The 18,394-nt window shown below is 43.8% G+C and overlaps 1 protein-coding gene across 1 annotated transcript; it reads right to left on the bottom strand.

Annotated features, from left to right (window-relative positions):
* Window positions 1-14,830, bottom strand: ZKSCAN8 (zinc finger with KRAB and SCAN domains 8). The gene is made up of 6 exons (XM_077752408.1): window positions 14,751-14,830; window positions 6,044-6,552; window positions 5,078-5,216; window positions 1,957-2,048; window positions 1,542-1,665; window positions 1-962 (listed from the first exon to the last, which is right to left on the bottom strand). Exons 2-6 carry the CDS (start codon window positions 6,458-6,460, stop codon window positions 1-3), a joined length of 1,734 nt encoding a protein of 577 aa, XP_077608534.1. The 5' UTR covers window positions 6,461-6,552; window positions 14,751-14,830.
* Between the last annotated feature and the right edge of the window lie 3,564 nt (window positions 14,831-18,394).

Raw genomic sequence — 18,394 nt, forward strand, 5'->3', positions numbered from 1 at the left:
CTAAACTCCAGCGGATTCAGATTTTTCTCCACTGTGGATTCTCTGATGCCGAATAAGACTTGACCTCTGAATAAAGGCTTTCCCACACTCATTACATTGATAGGGCTTCTCCCCTGTGTGAATTCTCAGGTGCTGTATGAGGCCAGTGTTCCCATTGAAGGCTTTCCCACATTCTTTACATTTATAGGGTCTTTCTCCAGTGTGGATTCTCTGGTGTTCAATCAGGCCTGACTTCTGACTGAAGGCCCTCCCACACTCATTGCATTTGTAGGGTTTCTCCCCAGTGTGGCTTCTCTGATGGCCAATGAGGTGTGAGCTCCGCCTGAAGGTTTTCCCACACTCCTCACACTCATAGGGCTTCTCCCCTGTGTGGATTCTCTGATGTCCAATGAGGTGAGAGCTATGGCTGAAAGCTTTCCCACACTCATTACATTCATAGGGTCTCTCCCCACTGTGGATTCTCTGGTGCAGAATGAGGCCCGCACTCTGACTGAAAGCCTTCCCACACTGATTGCACTGATACGGCTTCTCCCCAGTATGGATTCTCTGGTGCAGGATCAGGCCTGTGTTTTGACTGAAGGCTTTGCCACACTCCTTACAGTGATAGCGTTTTACTTTGTTGTGGATATCCTGATGGGAAAGAAGGGCTGACCTGTAACTGAAGGCTTTCCCACACACGTTACATTGATAGGGTTTCTCCCCAGTGTGGATTCTCCAGTGGCGAACAAGGCCTGAGCTCTGAGCAAAGCTCTTCCCACATTCGTCACATTTATGCCGTCTCTCCTGGGTGGGATTTCCCCGCTGCCTCTCTAATCTGCCCAGAAGATCTCGAGCTTCTCCACGCTCATGACCCCCGATAACATCCCCGTTGCATTTGGCAGCTGTCTCTCCATGTGGTTGGGCTCCAGTAGATATTACCTGTTTTGAAGCTAATTCCCTGTTCTCATTCCTGGTCTCACCACCTGAAATTAAAATGTGATAAACATCAAGTCAATGTCACTTTCTATTCTCCATGTTAGAAAGGAACAGAATATAAGGGAAAAGGAAAATACACATGGAAAAACTACCAGTAATCACACAGCTTCCATCTGTCTCCAAAATGCTACCATAACAGAGGGAGAGGAGAACAGGGTCAAGCTGGAAGGACCACAGGCCAAGTGGGGAAGAAGTGCATGAACACAGAGGTCTGTTGGGAGGGCACGAGAGCAGGGAAAGGATCACCCGAGGGGCAGCTGGGGAGTGGGTTGGAATACAGACGTACTGAATGACCTACCGGGACAGAAATGGGAAAAGCCCTGGCACTGAAAGGGAGGAGCATGACAGGCCTAAGGTCCCCCGGGGCTGGGCGCACAGGACTCCCACTGGCAGACAGAACAGTACCCACGGTAAGTCCTGGATCAGAGAATACAAGTCTGTGGGCCAGCACTGTTTCTGTTAATACCTGACTTTAAACTTAAGGATGTCTTTCAGAAGGCTCACAGCTACCATCACATAACAAACAAACAACCTTAAGTGATGACAATAACCAGAGCTCTCCTTACCCAGGGAGAACATGTTTCTGTAATTTTCTGGCCTGTCATCTCTATGCAGATCCTTCTGTGATGGATCAAGAAGCCACTCCTCTCGAATTAGGGACACAGCCATGTCTTCAATCTTCTCCAAAGTCTGAAACAAAACAAAATCCCTATGTGGGACTGCCAGTGTCCCACAGCTCAACCTCAGTGTCAGAGGTCCACCAGCATTGGGGAGGACCAAGGAGTGGGAACATACTGCGTAAAGGGATCTAAATAAGTGGGGAAGAAGAGGGAAATGCACCAGATTTACTGGGGGAAAATCAAGAATCATGCACAAGTATTTGGAGCAAGCTCCTGGTGAGTACTGACTGCTACGGACAGTCCGGGCGCGCGGCAGACACCACCCGCCCTGCCGAACAGAGCCAGGAGCACTACGACTCACCTGCAGCCCTGCTGTGAGAAGTGCAGCCGTCATCTCCTGGTCCCCGGGACTTCCCTTCTGGGAAGGGGCAGGGCTCTGACAAGCAGAGACGGCTGAGAGGAGAAAGAAGCGAGGAATGAGACCAGCCCGGTTGCAGGAGGCAGCACTAACCCATTCCAAAGCTGTCTGCGCTTCAGAAGATATGCAGGTCAGAGATTTTACACAAAAAGTGCTGAGCAGCCCCTGGCTGCCTCAGTACGTGGAGCAAGCAGCTACTGATCATCGGGTCATGAGTTTGAGCACCAGGCTAGGTACAGAGACTGCTTAAACATTTTTAAAAAATTAAAATGAAATATAAAATGAAATTATATAAAATCAAATATAAGAAATCAAATCAAATCAAATCTGGTATCTTGGGCTGTGGGTCCACAATAATGGGTGCCCACAGGACACCTGCACTTTGACTTCCCACTCAGTCTGAAATTCCAGGTCAAAAATAGAGTACTGGTGCCTTGCCAGGAACTTCTCTCCCACCAAACCTGTGTTCTATGCTTATGCTTTTGTAGAGGATTTCTTTAGGTTCTGATCTCTTGGCAAATGGAACATGAGAACCAATCTACCTCTATTAACCCTATTACCCTCCTGAAACATCCACCACGACTGCCACTATCTGCTTCCTATAGATATCAGAGAGCACAACACCAAAATTAACAGACTGCTGTGTCTTGGGCAATACGCTTTAGAACTTTAGACAAGGATTATATTACTAACTGAAAATGTTTCTACGTTTCTTCTTTACAAATATTAAAAACCCATTTACATAGAACTGTTATAAACCACATAAATGAAAGAAGAAACGCAGAATAAGTACGAGATGACCTAGAATTATCTTGTTTTGCAAGAAGTTCTCAGAAAACGATGGGGAAATGTCAAAAGGGCACAGGAGCCAAACTGAAGGGGGCCTCCTCTGAATAAATCAGAGACAATTTAAGCATCAAAATAAAGATAGTAATAAAATAAAGATAACTAAAGATATTTTATTTCTGGAATAAAGTAAGAATTTATAAGTCCGTACTGACATATAAAATAAAATGGGGAGGAGGGGGAACACTCTGTATTACAAGTAAGTGTAGAAAGAATGACATAGTTAGAAAATCATCAATTGTAAGTCTTCATAATCACTGATTCAGTCCAGAAGCATCAACGAATACTAAAACCAGTATTTCAGCAACAAAAGTTTAATGAAGACCAGATATTTACACAGACTCGAGTATCTCCCCCACATATTACTTATTAATTATAAAGGGAAAAACAATAACTTTACAATGAGTAACTCAGTCAAAATAAGCCTTTTTTTGAAAACGTGTACTTACTTTGAGAGAGTGTGCACAGGGAAAGCAGCAGAGAGGAGGAGAGAGAATCCCAAGCAGACTCTGTGCTGTCAGCACAGAGTCCGATGCAGGACTCAAACTCATGAACCATGAGATCATGACCTGAGCCGAGATCAAGAGTTGGACACTTAACCCACTAAGCCACCAAGTGCCCCAAACCTGGCAAAAATAACCTTAACCAAGTCCTCAAAGGTACCAATAGTAACAGGACAAATTCCTGTTGTAATGCTGACAAGGCTACAGCATCACTTCTGGGATGTTCCTGCCAAATATGCACAACTTGAATTTACACATAAGGAAACATCACACAGACCCAAACTTTACAGCTATTCCATACAATAACTGACCTGTACTCTTCAAAAATGCCAGGGGCCTGAAGAGCAAAGGCCGAGAAACTATTTTGAATTAAAAGAGTCTAAAGAGACAAGACAAATGACTGCAAACCTGGAATCTTGGACTAGACTCTGGAAGATAACTGGGGCAACTGGCAAAATATGTACATAAACTGTGGCCCAGATTAGTACAGTATCACCATTTCCAAATTGTGATGCCTTTATTGTGGCTATCAAAGAAAATGCTCTTGAAGAATTATATACTGAAATAATTACAAGTAAAGTGGCATGATGATACCAGCAAAACCTCAAAAATGCCTATGTTGTTAATAAATTGGGATAGCGTGGGTGGCTCAGTGGGCTGAATGTCTCACTCTTGATTTCGACCCAGGGTCATGGAATCAAGCCCCATGTCAGGGATCGAAGGGTAGAGTTGGCTTAAGATTCTCTCTTTCCTCCCTCTGACCCTCCCCCTGACCCTCCCCGGCTCATGCTCTGCCACTGGGGTGCATTTGCTCATGCATTCTTCCCTCCCCACCTCTCATTAAGCACCCAACTCTGGCCTCTGGTTTTGGCTCAAGTCATGATCTCAGTTAGTGGGATCGAGCCCCATCAGACTCCACAGTGACAGCATGGAGCCTGCCTAGGATTCTCTCTTTCTGTTCCCCCGCCCCCACATGAACATGCTCTCCCCCCATCTCTCTCAAACCACATAAATTAAAAAAAAAAAAAAAAAAAAAAAGCCACTGGGAAGGCACCTGGATGGCTCAGTTGGTTGAGTATCCAACTTCAGCTCAGGTCATGCTTTCACAGCTCTTGAGTTTGAGCCCTGTGTCAGGCTCTCTGCTGTCAGCTGCAGAGCCTGCTTCAGATCCTCTGCACATACACCACTCCCCCGCACCTCCCCTGCTCACTCTCCTTATCTCAAAAATAAACACTTAAAAATAAAATTAAACTGGGTGGCTCAGTCGGTTAAGCATCCGACTTTGGCTCAGGTCATGACCTCGCGGTTCATGGGTTCAAGCCCCGCGTTGGGCTCTGTGCTAACAGCTAGCTCAGAGCCTGAAGCCTGTTTCAGATTTTGTGTCTCCCTCTCTCTATGACCCTCCCCTGCTCGCACGGTCTCTCTCTCTCTCAGAAATACAAACATTAAAAAAATTTAAAAAAAAAAAAATTAAAATTTAAAAAATATACTGGAGTAACAGAAATGTGCAAACATATAAAAATCTCCAAATTCTCTGATTTGTTCATGAATTTGCCAATGGGACTGACAGTCTGTATTTGAAGCCTAGATAAACACTTAAACTCAGATCTTAGGACTGGTTTATAAACAAAAATTCTAGTTCCTGGTTCTCCAGGAACTCAACAGGTACTTTCTTTTCTATTCCTCCCCCTCATCAATGAAATCTAACTCCTTACCCTTGTCTTGGGACCCTTGGGGCACTGGAGAGTTGTGCTGCGTTGCCATGGGTCGGAGCTGAGTATTCGGAAGCTCTGGTGCAGACTCTGAATGTATGACCTCCTCCCAGAGTCCATGACCATGTCCTCGGGCTGGGACCTGAAAACACCGGGGCAGCTGTATTACAAGAAATTCCTTTGCAAGAGGAAGCAAATAACATAAAAGGATCAAGAAGAGCACATCTCTAGGGACACATACTTGGGAAAGGAGGAAGCAGAATCTCACTTACTTCCTAGAGGCAGAACACAAATGTGTTGATTAGCACAGAAAGGTATCAATTTTGCACTCCCAAGGCATGGGAACACTGATAAACAGACACTTAAAGCAGTGCTATTCCATAGAAAAAACTTTTGGAGGGGCGGCTGGGTGGCTCAGTTGGTTAAGCATCCAACTTTGGCTCAGGATATGATCACACGGTTCGTGGGTTCGAACCCCGCATCGGGCTCTGTGCTGATGGTTAGCTCAGAGCCAGGAGCCTGCTTCACATTCTGTATCTCCCTCTCTCTCTGACCCTCCCCTGCTCACACTGTTCTCTCTCTCTCTCAGAAATAAATAAAACATTAAAAAAAACAAAACAAAACAAAAATTTTGGTAACAAACCAGGAAACCCTGGCTCTGGTCTCAGATCTACCTTTAATTATGAGTGTCCAGAGTAACTGAAGTAATTCAGGCTCCCAACATACCAGTTTCCCACTTGGCAAAGATGAACAATTGTTGCAAGGATGTTATGAGGATAAAAAATGTATACATATTCTTTACAAAAATAAAAAGGACTCTACAAATATGAGCCACACCGCACTAGAACTATTCTTATCCTCACAAACAGAAACTGACAGCCAGCGTTCATTCCACTGCCATGGTGCCGAAGTCTATCCCCCCAGCTTCTACACACCCTGGGCACAGCGTGCACACATCCTTCTACTTACTGGCCGTCCTAATATATCAATCTGCCTTTCCAAATCCTCCAGCAGGGTCACCACCTCCTCTCCGTTCTCTAGCTGATGTTCCTTAACCAGAGTCTGGAGCTCCTCAGGCAGGATGGTCAAGAATTGCTCTAGCACTAGCAGCTCCAAGATCTGCTCCTTGGTGTTCAAGTCTGGCCTTAGCCACTGATGGCAGAGTGCGCGGAGTTGTATCAGAGCTTCTCGGGGTCCTAATGTCTCCTGGTAGCATAACTTCCTGAAGCGCAGACGGAATAGCTCCTGGCCAGGAGGGTTATTTTCATGCAGACTAGATTCCTGGTCCCAGCCATGATCTTCCTCTACCTTGACGATTACAAGGTCTTCTTCAGGAGCTTGGTCTGGTGGGGATGAGGCTAACAACTTTCTTGATTCTGCTGCCATTTAGGGCTGGAAAAGCTCAGGAGGCTCGTTTCCACTACCTTTTCTATCTTCTTAAGAAGAACCTCCCAAAGGCCTCTTCTCTACGGGCAATTCTTGAGGAAGAGAAACCGTCAAACAATATTAAAGCAAATCAAAGGTCATAGTGATTTACTAAGACATCTTAACCTACCACAACACAGACTTCAAGGCTCAGTTATTTCAGCAATCCTCTCACTGTTCCAGAAGTAACACCTTACCTCTGTAGCTTTCTGCCATGCCAAATCCACCTGGGGGATATTCCCTTCCTTCTGCTTCCTCTCTTTGGGGATGGGGAATATGGCAAAACAAAGTCAGGAAACCATGTAGACTAGGTCTAACTGAAATTCTGCATTTAATCTCAGCTGGCCTTCAGTTATGCGGCTTTAACTCTCAGTATTTGTGACACTAGCTATACTGTTTCTACTCACTTCACCTCCCAACCTATCATCCCTCATGCTCAACAGAGATTAATTTCTGTTCTTTTCTTTCTTTTTTGAGAGACAGAGAAGAGTGAGGGGCAGAAGGATGGGGGGAGGGAGAGAGAGAGAGAGAGAAGTGGGGCTCACCCAAAGTGGGGGTCAAGCTTGCTCAATGTGGGACTCAAACTGTAAGATCATGACCTGAGCTTAAGGGCTGAACCACCCAGGCTCCAAGAGGTAAATTTCTATACAATCTAGCTCAGGCTATTGTCCAGAATTCCTAACACAGAAGTCTTCTCCACTTAACATCCATTATACTTCTGTGTTCTCCATCTTCTCTCCTATGTCAAGGCTAACTACTTCTCCCATGGACCTTATCTTACTCTATAACTCTCTTTGGAGCAGTGGAGCTACCCTTCCAAGGAACCTAAATGCTCTATTTATACACACTAACGACTTCCAGAATGTTTTATAAATAAAATCATACAGTAGGTAGTCTTCTGAATCTGGCATCTTTCACTTGGCATAATACATATGAGGTCATCAATGCTGTTGCATGTATTGGTAGTTTATTCCTTAGGGGGATGTATGTTTATCCATTCCTTGAGAGGTCTCTCAAGTCGTTTTCAGTTTTTGACAATTACAAATAAAGGCATTATGAACACCTGCACGTGAGGTTTTGTGTAAACATGTTCTCATTTCACCTGGGTAAATATCTAAAAGTAAAAGTGGTGGGTCACATGGCAGGTATACATGTAACTTTATAAGGAACTGCAAAACTTTTTTTTTTTTTAATGTTTGTTTATTTTTGAGAGAGAGCATGAGCAGTGGAGGGGCAGAAAGAAGGGACAGAGGATCCAAAGCAGGCTCCATGCTGACAGCAGGGTCCAAAACTGTTTTCTCTCTCTTTTTTTTAAATTGTTAATGTTTATTTATTATTAAAACAGAGAGAAACAGACCATGAGTGGGGGAGGAGCAGAGAGATGAGACAGAGAATTAGAAGCAGGCTCCAGGCTCTGAGCTGTCAGCACAGAGCCTGACATAGGGCTCAAACCCACAAACCTGAGATCATGACCTGAGTCAAAGTCGGATGCTTAACTGACTGAGCCACCCAGGTGCCCCCAAAGCAGTTTTCTAAAGTAGCTATAACATACTGCATTCCACTAGAGATTCCTGAGAACTGGTTGCTTCCTATCCTAACAAGCAGTATTTGATATGGATTTATTTTTAATTTTAGATATTCTAACAAATGTGTAATGGCATCTCATTATGGTTTTATGTATTTATTTATTTATTTTAACCACTCCCTGGTATCTCACTATGGCCTTTTTTATTTTTGAGAGAGAGTGAGAGTGAGAGCGAGCAGGGGATGGACACAGAATGTGAAGCAGGCTCCAGGCTCTGAGCTGTCAGCACACAGACCAGTGTGGGGCTTGAACCCCTGAACCATGAGATTGTGACCTGAGCCGAAGTCGGTAAATTAACTGATTGAGCCACCCAGGTGCCCACTCATTGTGGTCTTAATTCGTATTTTCCTTCTAATTATGTAGAGCATCCTTTCACCTGCTTACCTACCATCTGTATGATCTTCTCTGGTGAAGTATCTGTTCAAAACCTTTGCCTGTTTTAAAAATTAAGTTCTTTTATTGAGTTTTGAGAATTCCTTACGTATTTCAGACAAGGCCATTATAAGACATAAAACTGTTACAGTTTTAGGTTTTACCTTAGGTCTATCTATGATCCGTTTTGAGTTAATTTTTTAAAGTAATCTCTACACCCAATGTGGGGCTCAAACTCATGACCCCAAGATCAAGAATCACATGCTCCACCTACTGAGCCACCCAGGCATCCCAAATTTTGAGTTAATTTTTGCACAGAGCTTAAAGTGTGGATGGAGTTTCGTTTTTTGGAACACGGGATACCAAATTGCTCTAGCACCATTTTCAAAACGATTACCCCTTTACCCAGTGAATTATCTTTATATCTTTGTCAACAATCAATTGACCACATACGTGTGGGTTTATTTCTCTAATCTCTATTCTGTTCCATATTTTAACCTATATCTTTACCCTTTACCCCAAGCAGAATTGTCTTGAATATTGTGGCTTTCAAAATTTTTAAATCAAATATTAAGAGTCCTTCAACTTTGTTGAATATTTTCAAAATTATTTTGACTTTATTTATTTATTTTGAGACAGACAGAGACAGCGTGAATGGGGGAAGGGCAGAGAGAGAGGGAAAGAGAGAGAGAATCCCAAGCAGGCTCCACACTGTCAGGAGACAGCTTGATGTGGGGCTTGAACCCACCAAACTGTGAGATCATGACCTGAGCCAAAACCAAGAGTCAGACACTTAATCAATTCAGCCACCCAGGTGCCCCTCTTTTTTCTAATTCCATTGCCTTTTGATATAAATTTGTACCAATCCATCCCCCCATCCCCAGAACTCGATTTGTGCTGAATCTATAGCTCACTGACATTTTAATATCCATTCTATAGTCTATCTCTCCACTTTTTTTTTTTAAATGTTTTATTTATTTCTAGGAGAGAGAGAGAGCGAGACAGCGTGAACAGGGGAGGGTCAGAAAGACAGGGAGCCACAGACTGAAACAGTCTCCAGGCTCTGAGCTGGCAGTCAGCACAGAGCCCGACGCGGGGCTCGAACCCACACACCGCGAGATCATGACCTAAGCGAAAGCCGGACGCCCAACCGACTAAGCCACCCAGGCGCCCCTAGTCTATCTCTCCACTTAAGTCCTCTCTGATTTCTTTCATTAGTGCCCAAACCACCTATTCTTAAAGGACAAGATACAATATTTTCTCCTTTAAAATCTTTTTTTGGGGGTACCTGGCTGGCTCAGGCAGGAGAGCAGGCAACTCTTGATCTTGGAGTCATGAGTTCAAGTACCACATTGGAAATAGAGCTTAGTTTAAATGAGTAATTTTTCTACAGTTATATATTATTAGCTGTAAAAGAATTTTGACTTCCTAACTTAATTGTATGTTCCCTAGGAGTAAAGATCTGTATCTTTTATTAAGAAAATCAAAGATCATTTGGGGCGCTTGGGTGGCTTAGTCGGTTAAGCGTCCGACTTTCGCTTAGGTCATGATCTCGCGGTTCGTGGGTTCGGGCCCCGTGTCGGGCTCTGTGCTGACTGCCAGCTCAGAGCCTGGAGCCTGTTTCAGTCTGTGACTCCCTCTCTCTCTGACCCTCCCCTGCTCACGCTGTCTCTCTCTCTCTCTCTCTCTCTCTCTCCTAGAAATAAAAAAAAAAAACATTAAAAAGAAAATCAAATAACATTCAAGGGGTATTATTTATAATATCTAACAGAAAATATATTTGTATTTGTTTAAGAGCAAGATTCAAATACAAGACCTATAGGTCTAAAGAGTTTATTAAAGGGTCCTATTTCTCTGTGGGATTGGTCTATGGCCTTTAGCTTTGGTAACACACATCACCTCTCATCTGCACTTGCAGTGGTTAAGGTCTTCCTGCCTTTGGCTATTCTTTTCTCTCATTCATGTTCCACACAGCTGCCTATTGTAGTCTGAACTGTGTCCTCCTGAAAGACATGCTGAGGTCCTAACCTCTGATACCTGTGAATGTGATCTTATCTGGAAACAGGGTCTTTGCAGATTTAATCAAGTTAGGATGAGGTTATACTGGAGTAGAGTAGGTCCTTAATACAACATGACTGGAATTCTTTTAGGAAAATAAGAAACACAGAGATTGAGATATACAAAGACACATGTGAAGACCAGGCACAGAAGAGAGTTGTGCAACCACGGAGGCAGATAAGGAGTTATGCAGCTACAAGCAAGGAATGCCCATAGCAACCAGAAATTAGGTCAATGTGGTTCTGCTAGCATCTTTAAGGTTTTTTTAATGTTTACTTTATTTTTGAGGAAAGGGTACAAATGGAGAAGGGACGGAGAGAGGAGAGGACAGAGGATCTGAAGCAGGCTCTGTGCTGGCAGCAGAGAGCCCAATGTGGGGCTTGAGCCCATGAACCACAAGATCATGACCAGAGTCTTTGTCAGAAGCTTCACCAACTGAGCCCCCAGGTGCCCCGCCAACATCTTGATTTTGGACTTTTGGTCTCTATAGCTATGAAAGAAGATATTTCTGTTGTGATAAGCCACCCAGCTTGTGGTACTTTGTTACAATATGTTACCCTATGAAATTAACCTTTCTACAAAGACTGTTTTAATAAATATGTAATATAACTCATCACTTTTAAAATCTTTTGAAAGGGAGCCCACCTCTTCAGCATGATATGCAAGGCCTTTTATGCTATATAAGCCTGCCTACCTTCATCTGCTCTAAGCTCACCTTCACATAGCTTTTCCAAAAGGGGCTTTCTTTAAGCTCCACTCTACTACAGAGCTCTTTATTCTAGCTCGGTGGTTTTCAACCAGGTCAATTTTACTCCCCTCTCCCAGGCACATTTGGCAATGTCTGAAAACATTTCTGGTTGTTACAATTAAAGGGAAGGGATGCTACTGGTATCTAGTAGGTAGAAAACAAAGATGCTACTAAACGTCTTATATGCATAACATAGACTCCACAACAAAGGATGATGGGTCAATGCCAAGGTTGATAAATCCTGGCCTAGCAGAAACCATCAACTCTAACTTAAAAGTCTCACCTTACCTACTACCTTTTTCATGAGGTCTCTGTCACTCCCACTCTGACCTGCCCCCACCCACAAGGAGATTAAGGTGCTCATTCTTGCCAAGGCATTTTATACATGGTCCAAATAGAGGATTTATCACATTGTGTAGGTACTGTAAATGTGTGCCCACGGACATGGTTTTCTTGCAAATGTTTGTTTATGGCAGTCATCTTCTGCTCTCTCTTATAAAACCAAGTTTTATTACATATTTGTTTTCCAGAAAGATCACAAAGGCAGCACTACAGACAATGGAAAAGAGCACAAAGAGCACAAATGAAGGCAGCATATCCAAAAGCAGTTGGCAAGATATGAAGACGATAAAACCACAGGCCTATAATCCTCAAAGAAAGAAGAGAGACAGGCCCTTAGGAGGATAATCAGATTATGTCTACTTCCTGACATGAGTCCAAAGCAGTGCTTCTTTCAGGAGTTTTTTTTCTTTGGGGGAGGGGGGAGGGGGGTAGGGATAGTTCACAGTCACTGCAATCAAATGAAAACAGAGCTTCTCCCTAGAAAAAAAGTACATAGGCACAAAAGTTTACATTCAATTTCAGCACAGTTCACAGACCTGATGCCCATGCACAGACTCCAGGGACATTAAGTACCTTACTTAGAGGGACACCAGGCTGGCTCAGTGGGAAGGGCATGCGACTCCTGGTCTCAGGGGCTGAGTCTGAGCCCCACGTTGCAGGGTAGAGATTACTGAAAAATATATCAGGGCACCTGGGTGGCTCAGTTGGTTAGGCATCTGACTCGATTTCAGCTCCGGTCAGTTTGAACCCAGAGTTTGTGAGATCAAGCCCTGCGTTGGGCTCTGTGCTAACAGCAGAAAACCTGCTTGGGATTCCATCTCTGCCCCTCTCCAGCTCGCACACCTCTCCTTTTTCTAAAAAATTAAAATTAAAAAATAATAATAACACACACAAAGGCATAAACCTAAAAAAACAGGAACAAAAAACAATGCTTAGCGTATGGACAGAAAAGGAAGAAAACTGGAAAATTATCTTTAAAATAAAATTAGATATGGCTGAGAACAATAGTTTGGGGAGTAAACTACTAATACCAAGAACAAAGGAGTAAGTGATAGGATTAAATACGGTGTCCAACATCAGAGAGTTTAATACATCAAGATTTTATAGAGAAGCAGGGGGATTTCCTGGAATAGTGAGGGCTGGACGAATCTGGGCAAGAGGTTGAGATTTTGTGGAGAATTTGAGACAAGGGGTAATCATTTTTGTTTTGAACACCCAGGATTAATATCCATGGTCTTAAAATAATTTTTAAAAACTCAATTAAAAAAAGTCAATTAGGGGGCACATGGGTGGCTAAGCTGGTTAATCCTCCGACTTCAGCTCAGGTCATGATCTCTCAGTTTGTGAATTCGAGCCCCGTGCAGGGCTCTGTGCTGACAGCTAGGAGCCTGGAGCCTGCTCCACATTCTGTGTCTCCCTCTCCCTCTGTCCCTTCCCCGCTCATACGGTCACTCAAAAACAAACATTAAAAAATTAAAAGAAAAGAACTTTATATTGTTTAAGATATTAAAGTAAATATAACATATTAACATCATAGTAAATAATGTTAAATAATGTCTCAATAGTGAAACCCAGAGAAGTCACCTAATTATCAGGTCTGTTCATAATTTGTACCAAATCAGCCAACCAGTCTTGTCCTTTTTCTACCCTGATTTTTTTTAATATAATTTTCCACTTTTTAGTCTCTTCCTTCTCCAGTCAAGGTTTCGACAATTACAACCAATAACTAATCAAGTACAAAGATATGGACAATATTAGTCTAGTATGTATCTTCCTCTCAGTTTCGTGTATACACATCTGTATTGAGTTGGTAAAGACTGCTTCTTATGTCCTCTTTTAGGAATACCTGATCAAGGGGTGCCTGGGGGGCTCAGTCAAGCACCCGACTCTTGATTGTGGCTGAGGTGGTGATCTCCCTCTTCACAGGTTTGAGCCCCACCTAGGGCTGGCTCCATCTTGACAGAGCCGAGCCTGCTTGGGATGCTCTCTGCCCCTCCCCCGCTCTCTCTCAAAATAAAAATAAACTTTTCAAAAAAGAATACTTGGTCAAGTTTATTAATTTAGGAAGTTAAAACAGTCAACCTGTACATAGTCTGATCTCAAATGCTACATAATCCAGTGATCTACTAAAGGCACAACTCAGATTTTAAAAGCACTATTTTCTTAATAGATGAAAAGGAATGCTTTTCTTCCTTCAGACTGATGAAGTCTACTTTGGGATGTCTGAGAACAGAAAATAAAACAAAACCAGAAAGAGACTGTCCAGGCTTTAAAGATCAAGAGAAAAACAGATGAAGCAAAAACTGTGCTTTATAGCTATCAAAGTGATGGAGCCGGTTTTAATACCCGCCACACTTCACCTTCACCACAGATTCAAATTCTTATGCATTTGTTAAAACAACGATTCCTGAAAAATATACTTGACTGAGCTAATCAAACAACAGGAATGTGGGTTGTCTTCAGGCGTGGTAGTGGCGGTCTTACTGTTGCCTGACAAAAAACTACTCCTGAGTGACCTGTTTTGGGAATGGGGCCCCTCCATTAAAAGGGATCCCAGGCATCCACTTTAGCCGGCCTTGAGAACAAAGTGAGTACTCAGAGTAAGGCTGAATTCTCTATTACCCCAAAGTTGTGACCAATGTGTTTTTTGTGCAATTACTCAGCCCACCACCGTGTTCTGCATCCACTACGAAGAGCAGACTGCATTAACAGCAAACACAATTCGGGGCTTCCAAAAGCAAAGTACTGCTTACAAAAAAATAAGAAGAATTTCTTTTTTTTTTTTTTTTTNGGGGCGGTTTCCCATTTTAAAACAAAATAGCACCACAAAAAGATGAGGGGGATGAAGAAACCGAGAGGGTTCGGGGACGCGCCCCCCGCGGACCCTCAGGCTCGGCCCCCGTCAGTCCCCGGCGTCCCCCACGGACCCTCAGGCCCGGGCCCCGTCAGTCCCTCGCGCCCACCGCGTCCGCTCCCCGCTCCCCCACCCCCGCGGACCCCAGGCCGGGCCCCAGTCCCCGTCAGTCCCCGTCAGTCCCCGTCAGTCCCCGGCGCCCCCAGCGGACCCTCAGGCCCCGCCCGGCGGCGGCCTACTCTGGCCCACAAAGCGCTCCTCTCCTCCGCCCGGAGCCCGGCCCGTTACTCACCGCGAGTTCCGGGGGCGGCCCGGGGCGGGGAAGGGAGGCTGCAGAGGGCCGGCGGGCGGGCCGTGGGGGCGGCGGGGGGGGNACTACTGCCCCTCACGGTTCACAGCCTTTTGAATCCCCTTCGGCGCCCAGTAAGAGTACACCTTGTACTGTTGTGTGCTCACCATCATTGTAGGGCCTCCTGGATGGCTCAGTTCGTCGGGTCAGACTCTTGGTCTTGGTGGGGTCATGATCCCAGGGTGGTGGGCTCCTTGCTGAGTGTGGAGCCGGCTGAGGTTCCTGTCTCCCTCTCTCCTGCCCTTCCCCCACACTCGCGCTCGCGCGCTCTCTCACCTCTCTCTAAACACACAAACAAAACCCCCCAAAACATTGTAATTGAGAATAAATTCTCTCTGAATCTTACATCTGTTTAGCCCTTTCCTATCTTACTGAATTGCAATCTTTAAAGCCAGCTTTGTAGCTTAGCGTTTCAAATGCTAAATCCGGGAGGGAAGCTTCACTAGTGGACCCTTGTTTTAATACCACAAATCTATGTTCACATCTACATTCTTTCTTTTGTTGACCAGGAGAAAGCCAATCTCAAAGGTTAGTAGGGGCTTTGTTTTAGTCATTGTCTTACTGAGACACTATTTCAGATTGCTGTGAACAGCTGCTCCCTGCTTTTAGCTTACAGGGAACCTATACAAAACTGGGAAGAGTACACATGCTTGCAAGCAGTGCTCCAAATCCTTGGTTCACTTGTAAACGTTAAGATTTACTGACTTCACATAGGTGTAAATCTTAATTTACATGTCGTCTTAACGCATTATGTTTCTATCATATTTGATCAGAAGTATTGCCTGCAGGCCTGTATTCCACTGTTTTTCTGGTTCTTCCTGTTCTGGGGATCTCCTTGAGGTCACTTGAGACTTTTACAGAAGGCTGACATTAGTCCCTACTGCAGTGTTAGTGTGCACTTTAATACCTATTGTATTAAAGTTTTAACTTTTCAGACGAACTAGGATTTGGGGATGGGGATTGAGCAAAGCGTCTTATTTGTTTAATCCCCCCTCCTATTCTGATTCCTTCAACATCTTTCCTAAGTACTCACTTGTTCTGAGTTGTCAGGTGCCCCTCCAATCTTCACCTTAATTTCCCTCCTTTACCTGTTCCTAACGATAGCCATCATCAATGTTTCTATCCAGTCCTCAGCCTGAACCGGAAAATATTTTGTCCACCCATCAGGACCAAATCTTAGTAGTTTTATTTGTTTTTAGAGTTTTTTCCCATCTAATCATCACAATGAAACAAATAACAATAAACACTGAAAAGTTACAGTGTTTCTAGACTCTTTCAAAACTCTTATTTTTGCTCTTTATTTTATAGCTCTTGCCTCCCAGATGGGATGGTAACTGGAAGTAACTGGCAACAGACTGGAACCCTGCTCTTGGTTTGTTTATGTCTTTATTTTGGAGGGGGGGGGCAGAGCAAAAGGGAAAGAGAGAATCCTAACCAGACTCCTTTCCATCAGCACAGACCCCAATGTTGGGCTTAAGTCACGAACCATGAGATCATGACTTGAGCTTAAATCGAGTCAGCATAATGATAACAGATAAAATTGCTAAATCTGACTTAACCAAACTTCAAATCTTCTGCTCAACAAAAAGCGCCATTAAGAAAGTGAACAGAGGGGCGCCTGGGTGGCTTAGTCGGTTAAGTGTTCAACTTTCGCTTAGGTCATGATCTCACGGTTCGTGGGCTCGGGCCCCATGTCGGGCTCTGTGCTGACTGCCAGCTCAGAGCCTGAAACCTATTTCAGAGTCTGTATCTCCCTCTCTCTCTGACCCTCCCCTGCTCACNAAGAAAGAAAGAAAGAAAGAAAGAAAGAAAGAAAGAAAGAAAGAAGAAAGAAAGAAAGAAAACAGAGGGGGTGCCTGGGTGGCTCAGTCGGTTGAGCATGCGACTTTGGCTCAAGTCATGATCTCACGGTCTGTGGGTTGGAGGGCTCTGTGCTGACAGCTCAGAGCCTGGAGCCTGCTTTTGATTCTGTGTCTCTCTCTTTCTCTGCCCCTCCCCTGCTTGTACTCTGTCTCTCTCTGCCTCTCAAAAATAAGTAAACATTAAAAAAATTAAAAAAAAAAAAAAGAAAGTGAACAGAGAAGCTACAGCTGGAATACATATTTCTGACAACTGGTACACGGAGTATGTAAAGGACACTCACCACTCAATCATAAGAAGACAAACCAGTATAAGTAGGCAAGAGATTTGAGCACATACTGTACAAAAGAAGATTTTTGAATGGCCAATGAGTACATGAAAAGGTACCCAATATCATATAGGGAAACATAACAAAAATCACAACAAAACATTAAAACCACTACATGTCCATTAGAATGGCTAAAATTAAAATGTCCAACAGCACCAAGTGCTGGCGAGGCTGTGAAGCAACTGGAACTCTTACTCACTGCTGGTGGGAGTTAGAATGGTACGCTAATATGAACTGGCCATTTTTTTTTTATGTTTTTTTTTTTTTATTTCTAAGAGAGAGAGAGAGACAGTGTGAGCAGGGGAGGGTCAGAGAGAGAGGGAGTCACAGACTGAAACAGGCTCCAGGCTCTGAGCTGGCAGTCAGCACAGAGCCCGACGCGGGGCTCGAACCCACGAACCGCGAGATCATGACCTAAGCGAAAGTCGGACGCTTAACCGACTAAGCCACTCAGGCGCCCCTGAACTGGCCATTTTTAATGAAGTTAAATAATACCTGCATTATGACCCAGTAATCTCACTTCCAGGCATTTACCTAAGGGATATGAAAACAGAAGTCCATAGCAGCTCTATGTATAAAAGGTCCAAACTGGAAAAACACAAATGCTCATCAATAGGAGAGTAGAGACTCAAACGGTGTAATGTTCATACAATGTACACTACTCAGAAATAAAAAGAAGCTACTAATAGATGAATAATGTGGATGAATTTTAAAAATATGTTGGTGGGGCACCTGGGTGGCTCAGTCGGTTAAGAGCTAGACTTTAGCTTAGGTTATGATCTCATGGTCCATGGGTCCAACCCCAGCATCATGCTCTGTGCTGACACCCCAGAGCCTGGAACTTGCTACGGATTCTGTATCTACCTCTCTCTCTGCCCTTCCCTTACTCACGCTCTGTCTCTCTCTCAAAAAAAAACATTAAAAAAATAAAAAATACATTAAATAAAATAAAAATATTATGTTGGGAGGGGTGCCTAGGTGGCTCATTTGGTTAAGCAGCTGACTCTTGATTTTGGCTCAGGTCATGATCTTACAGTTCATGGAATTGAGCCCCACATAAGGCTCTGTGCTGACAGCTTGGAGCCTGCTTGGGATTCTCTCTCTTCCTCTCTTTCTCTCTCTCCCAAAATAAATAAATAAACTTAAAAAAAATTTATTTTGTTGGGGATGCCTGGCTGGCTCAGTTGGTAGAGTATGCAACTTTCAATCTCTAGGGTTGTGAGTTCAAGCCTCATGTTGGGCATAGAGCCTACTTTAAAAACAAAAAGTCAGTAAAACTAAATAGTACTTTTAGTATTATGGTGTGGAAAACACCAGGCCTCACTCCTCCATTCCCTGCCAATATCTATTCCCTAGAGATAGCCACTTAACTCTTTCCTTTTACTTTTCATGTTAACCT

The sequence above is a fragment of the Crocuta crocuta genome, unplaced genomic scaffold (assembly GCF_008692635.1).
Source record: "Crocuta crocuta isolate KB4526 unplaced genomic scaffold, BGI_CrCroc_1.0 scaffold336, whole genome shotgun sequence".
In the NCBI taxonomy this organism is placed as follows: domain Eukaryota; kingdom Metazoa; phylum Chordata; class Mammalia; order Carnivora; family Hyaenidae; genus Crocuta; species Crocuta crocuta.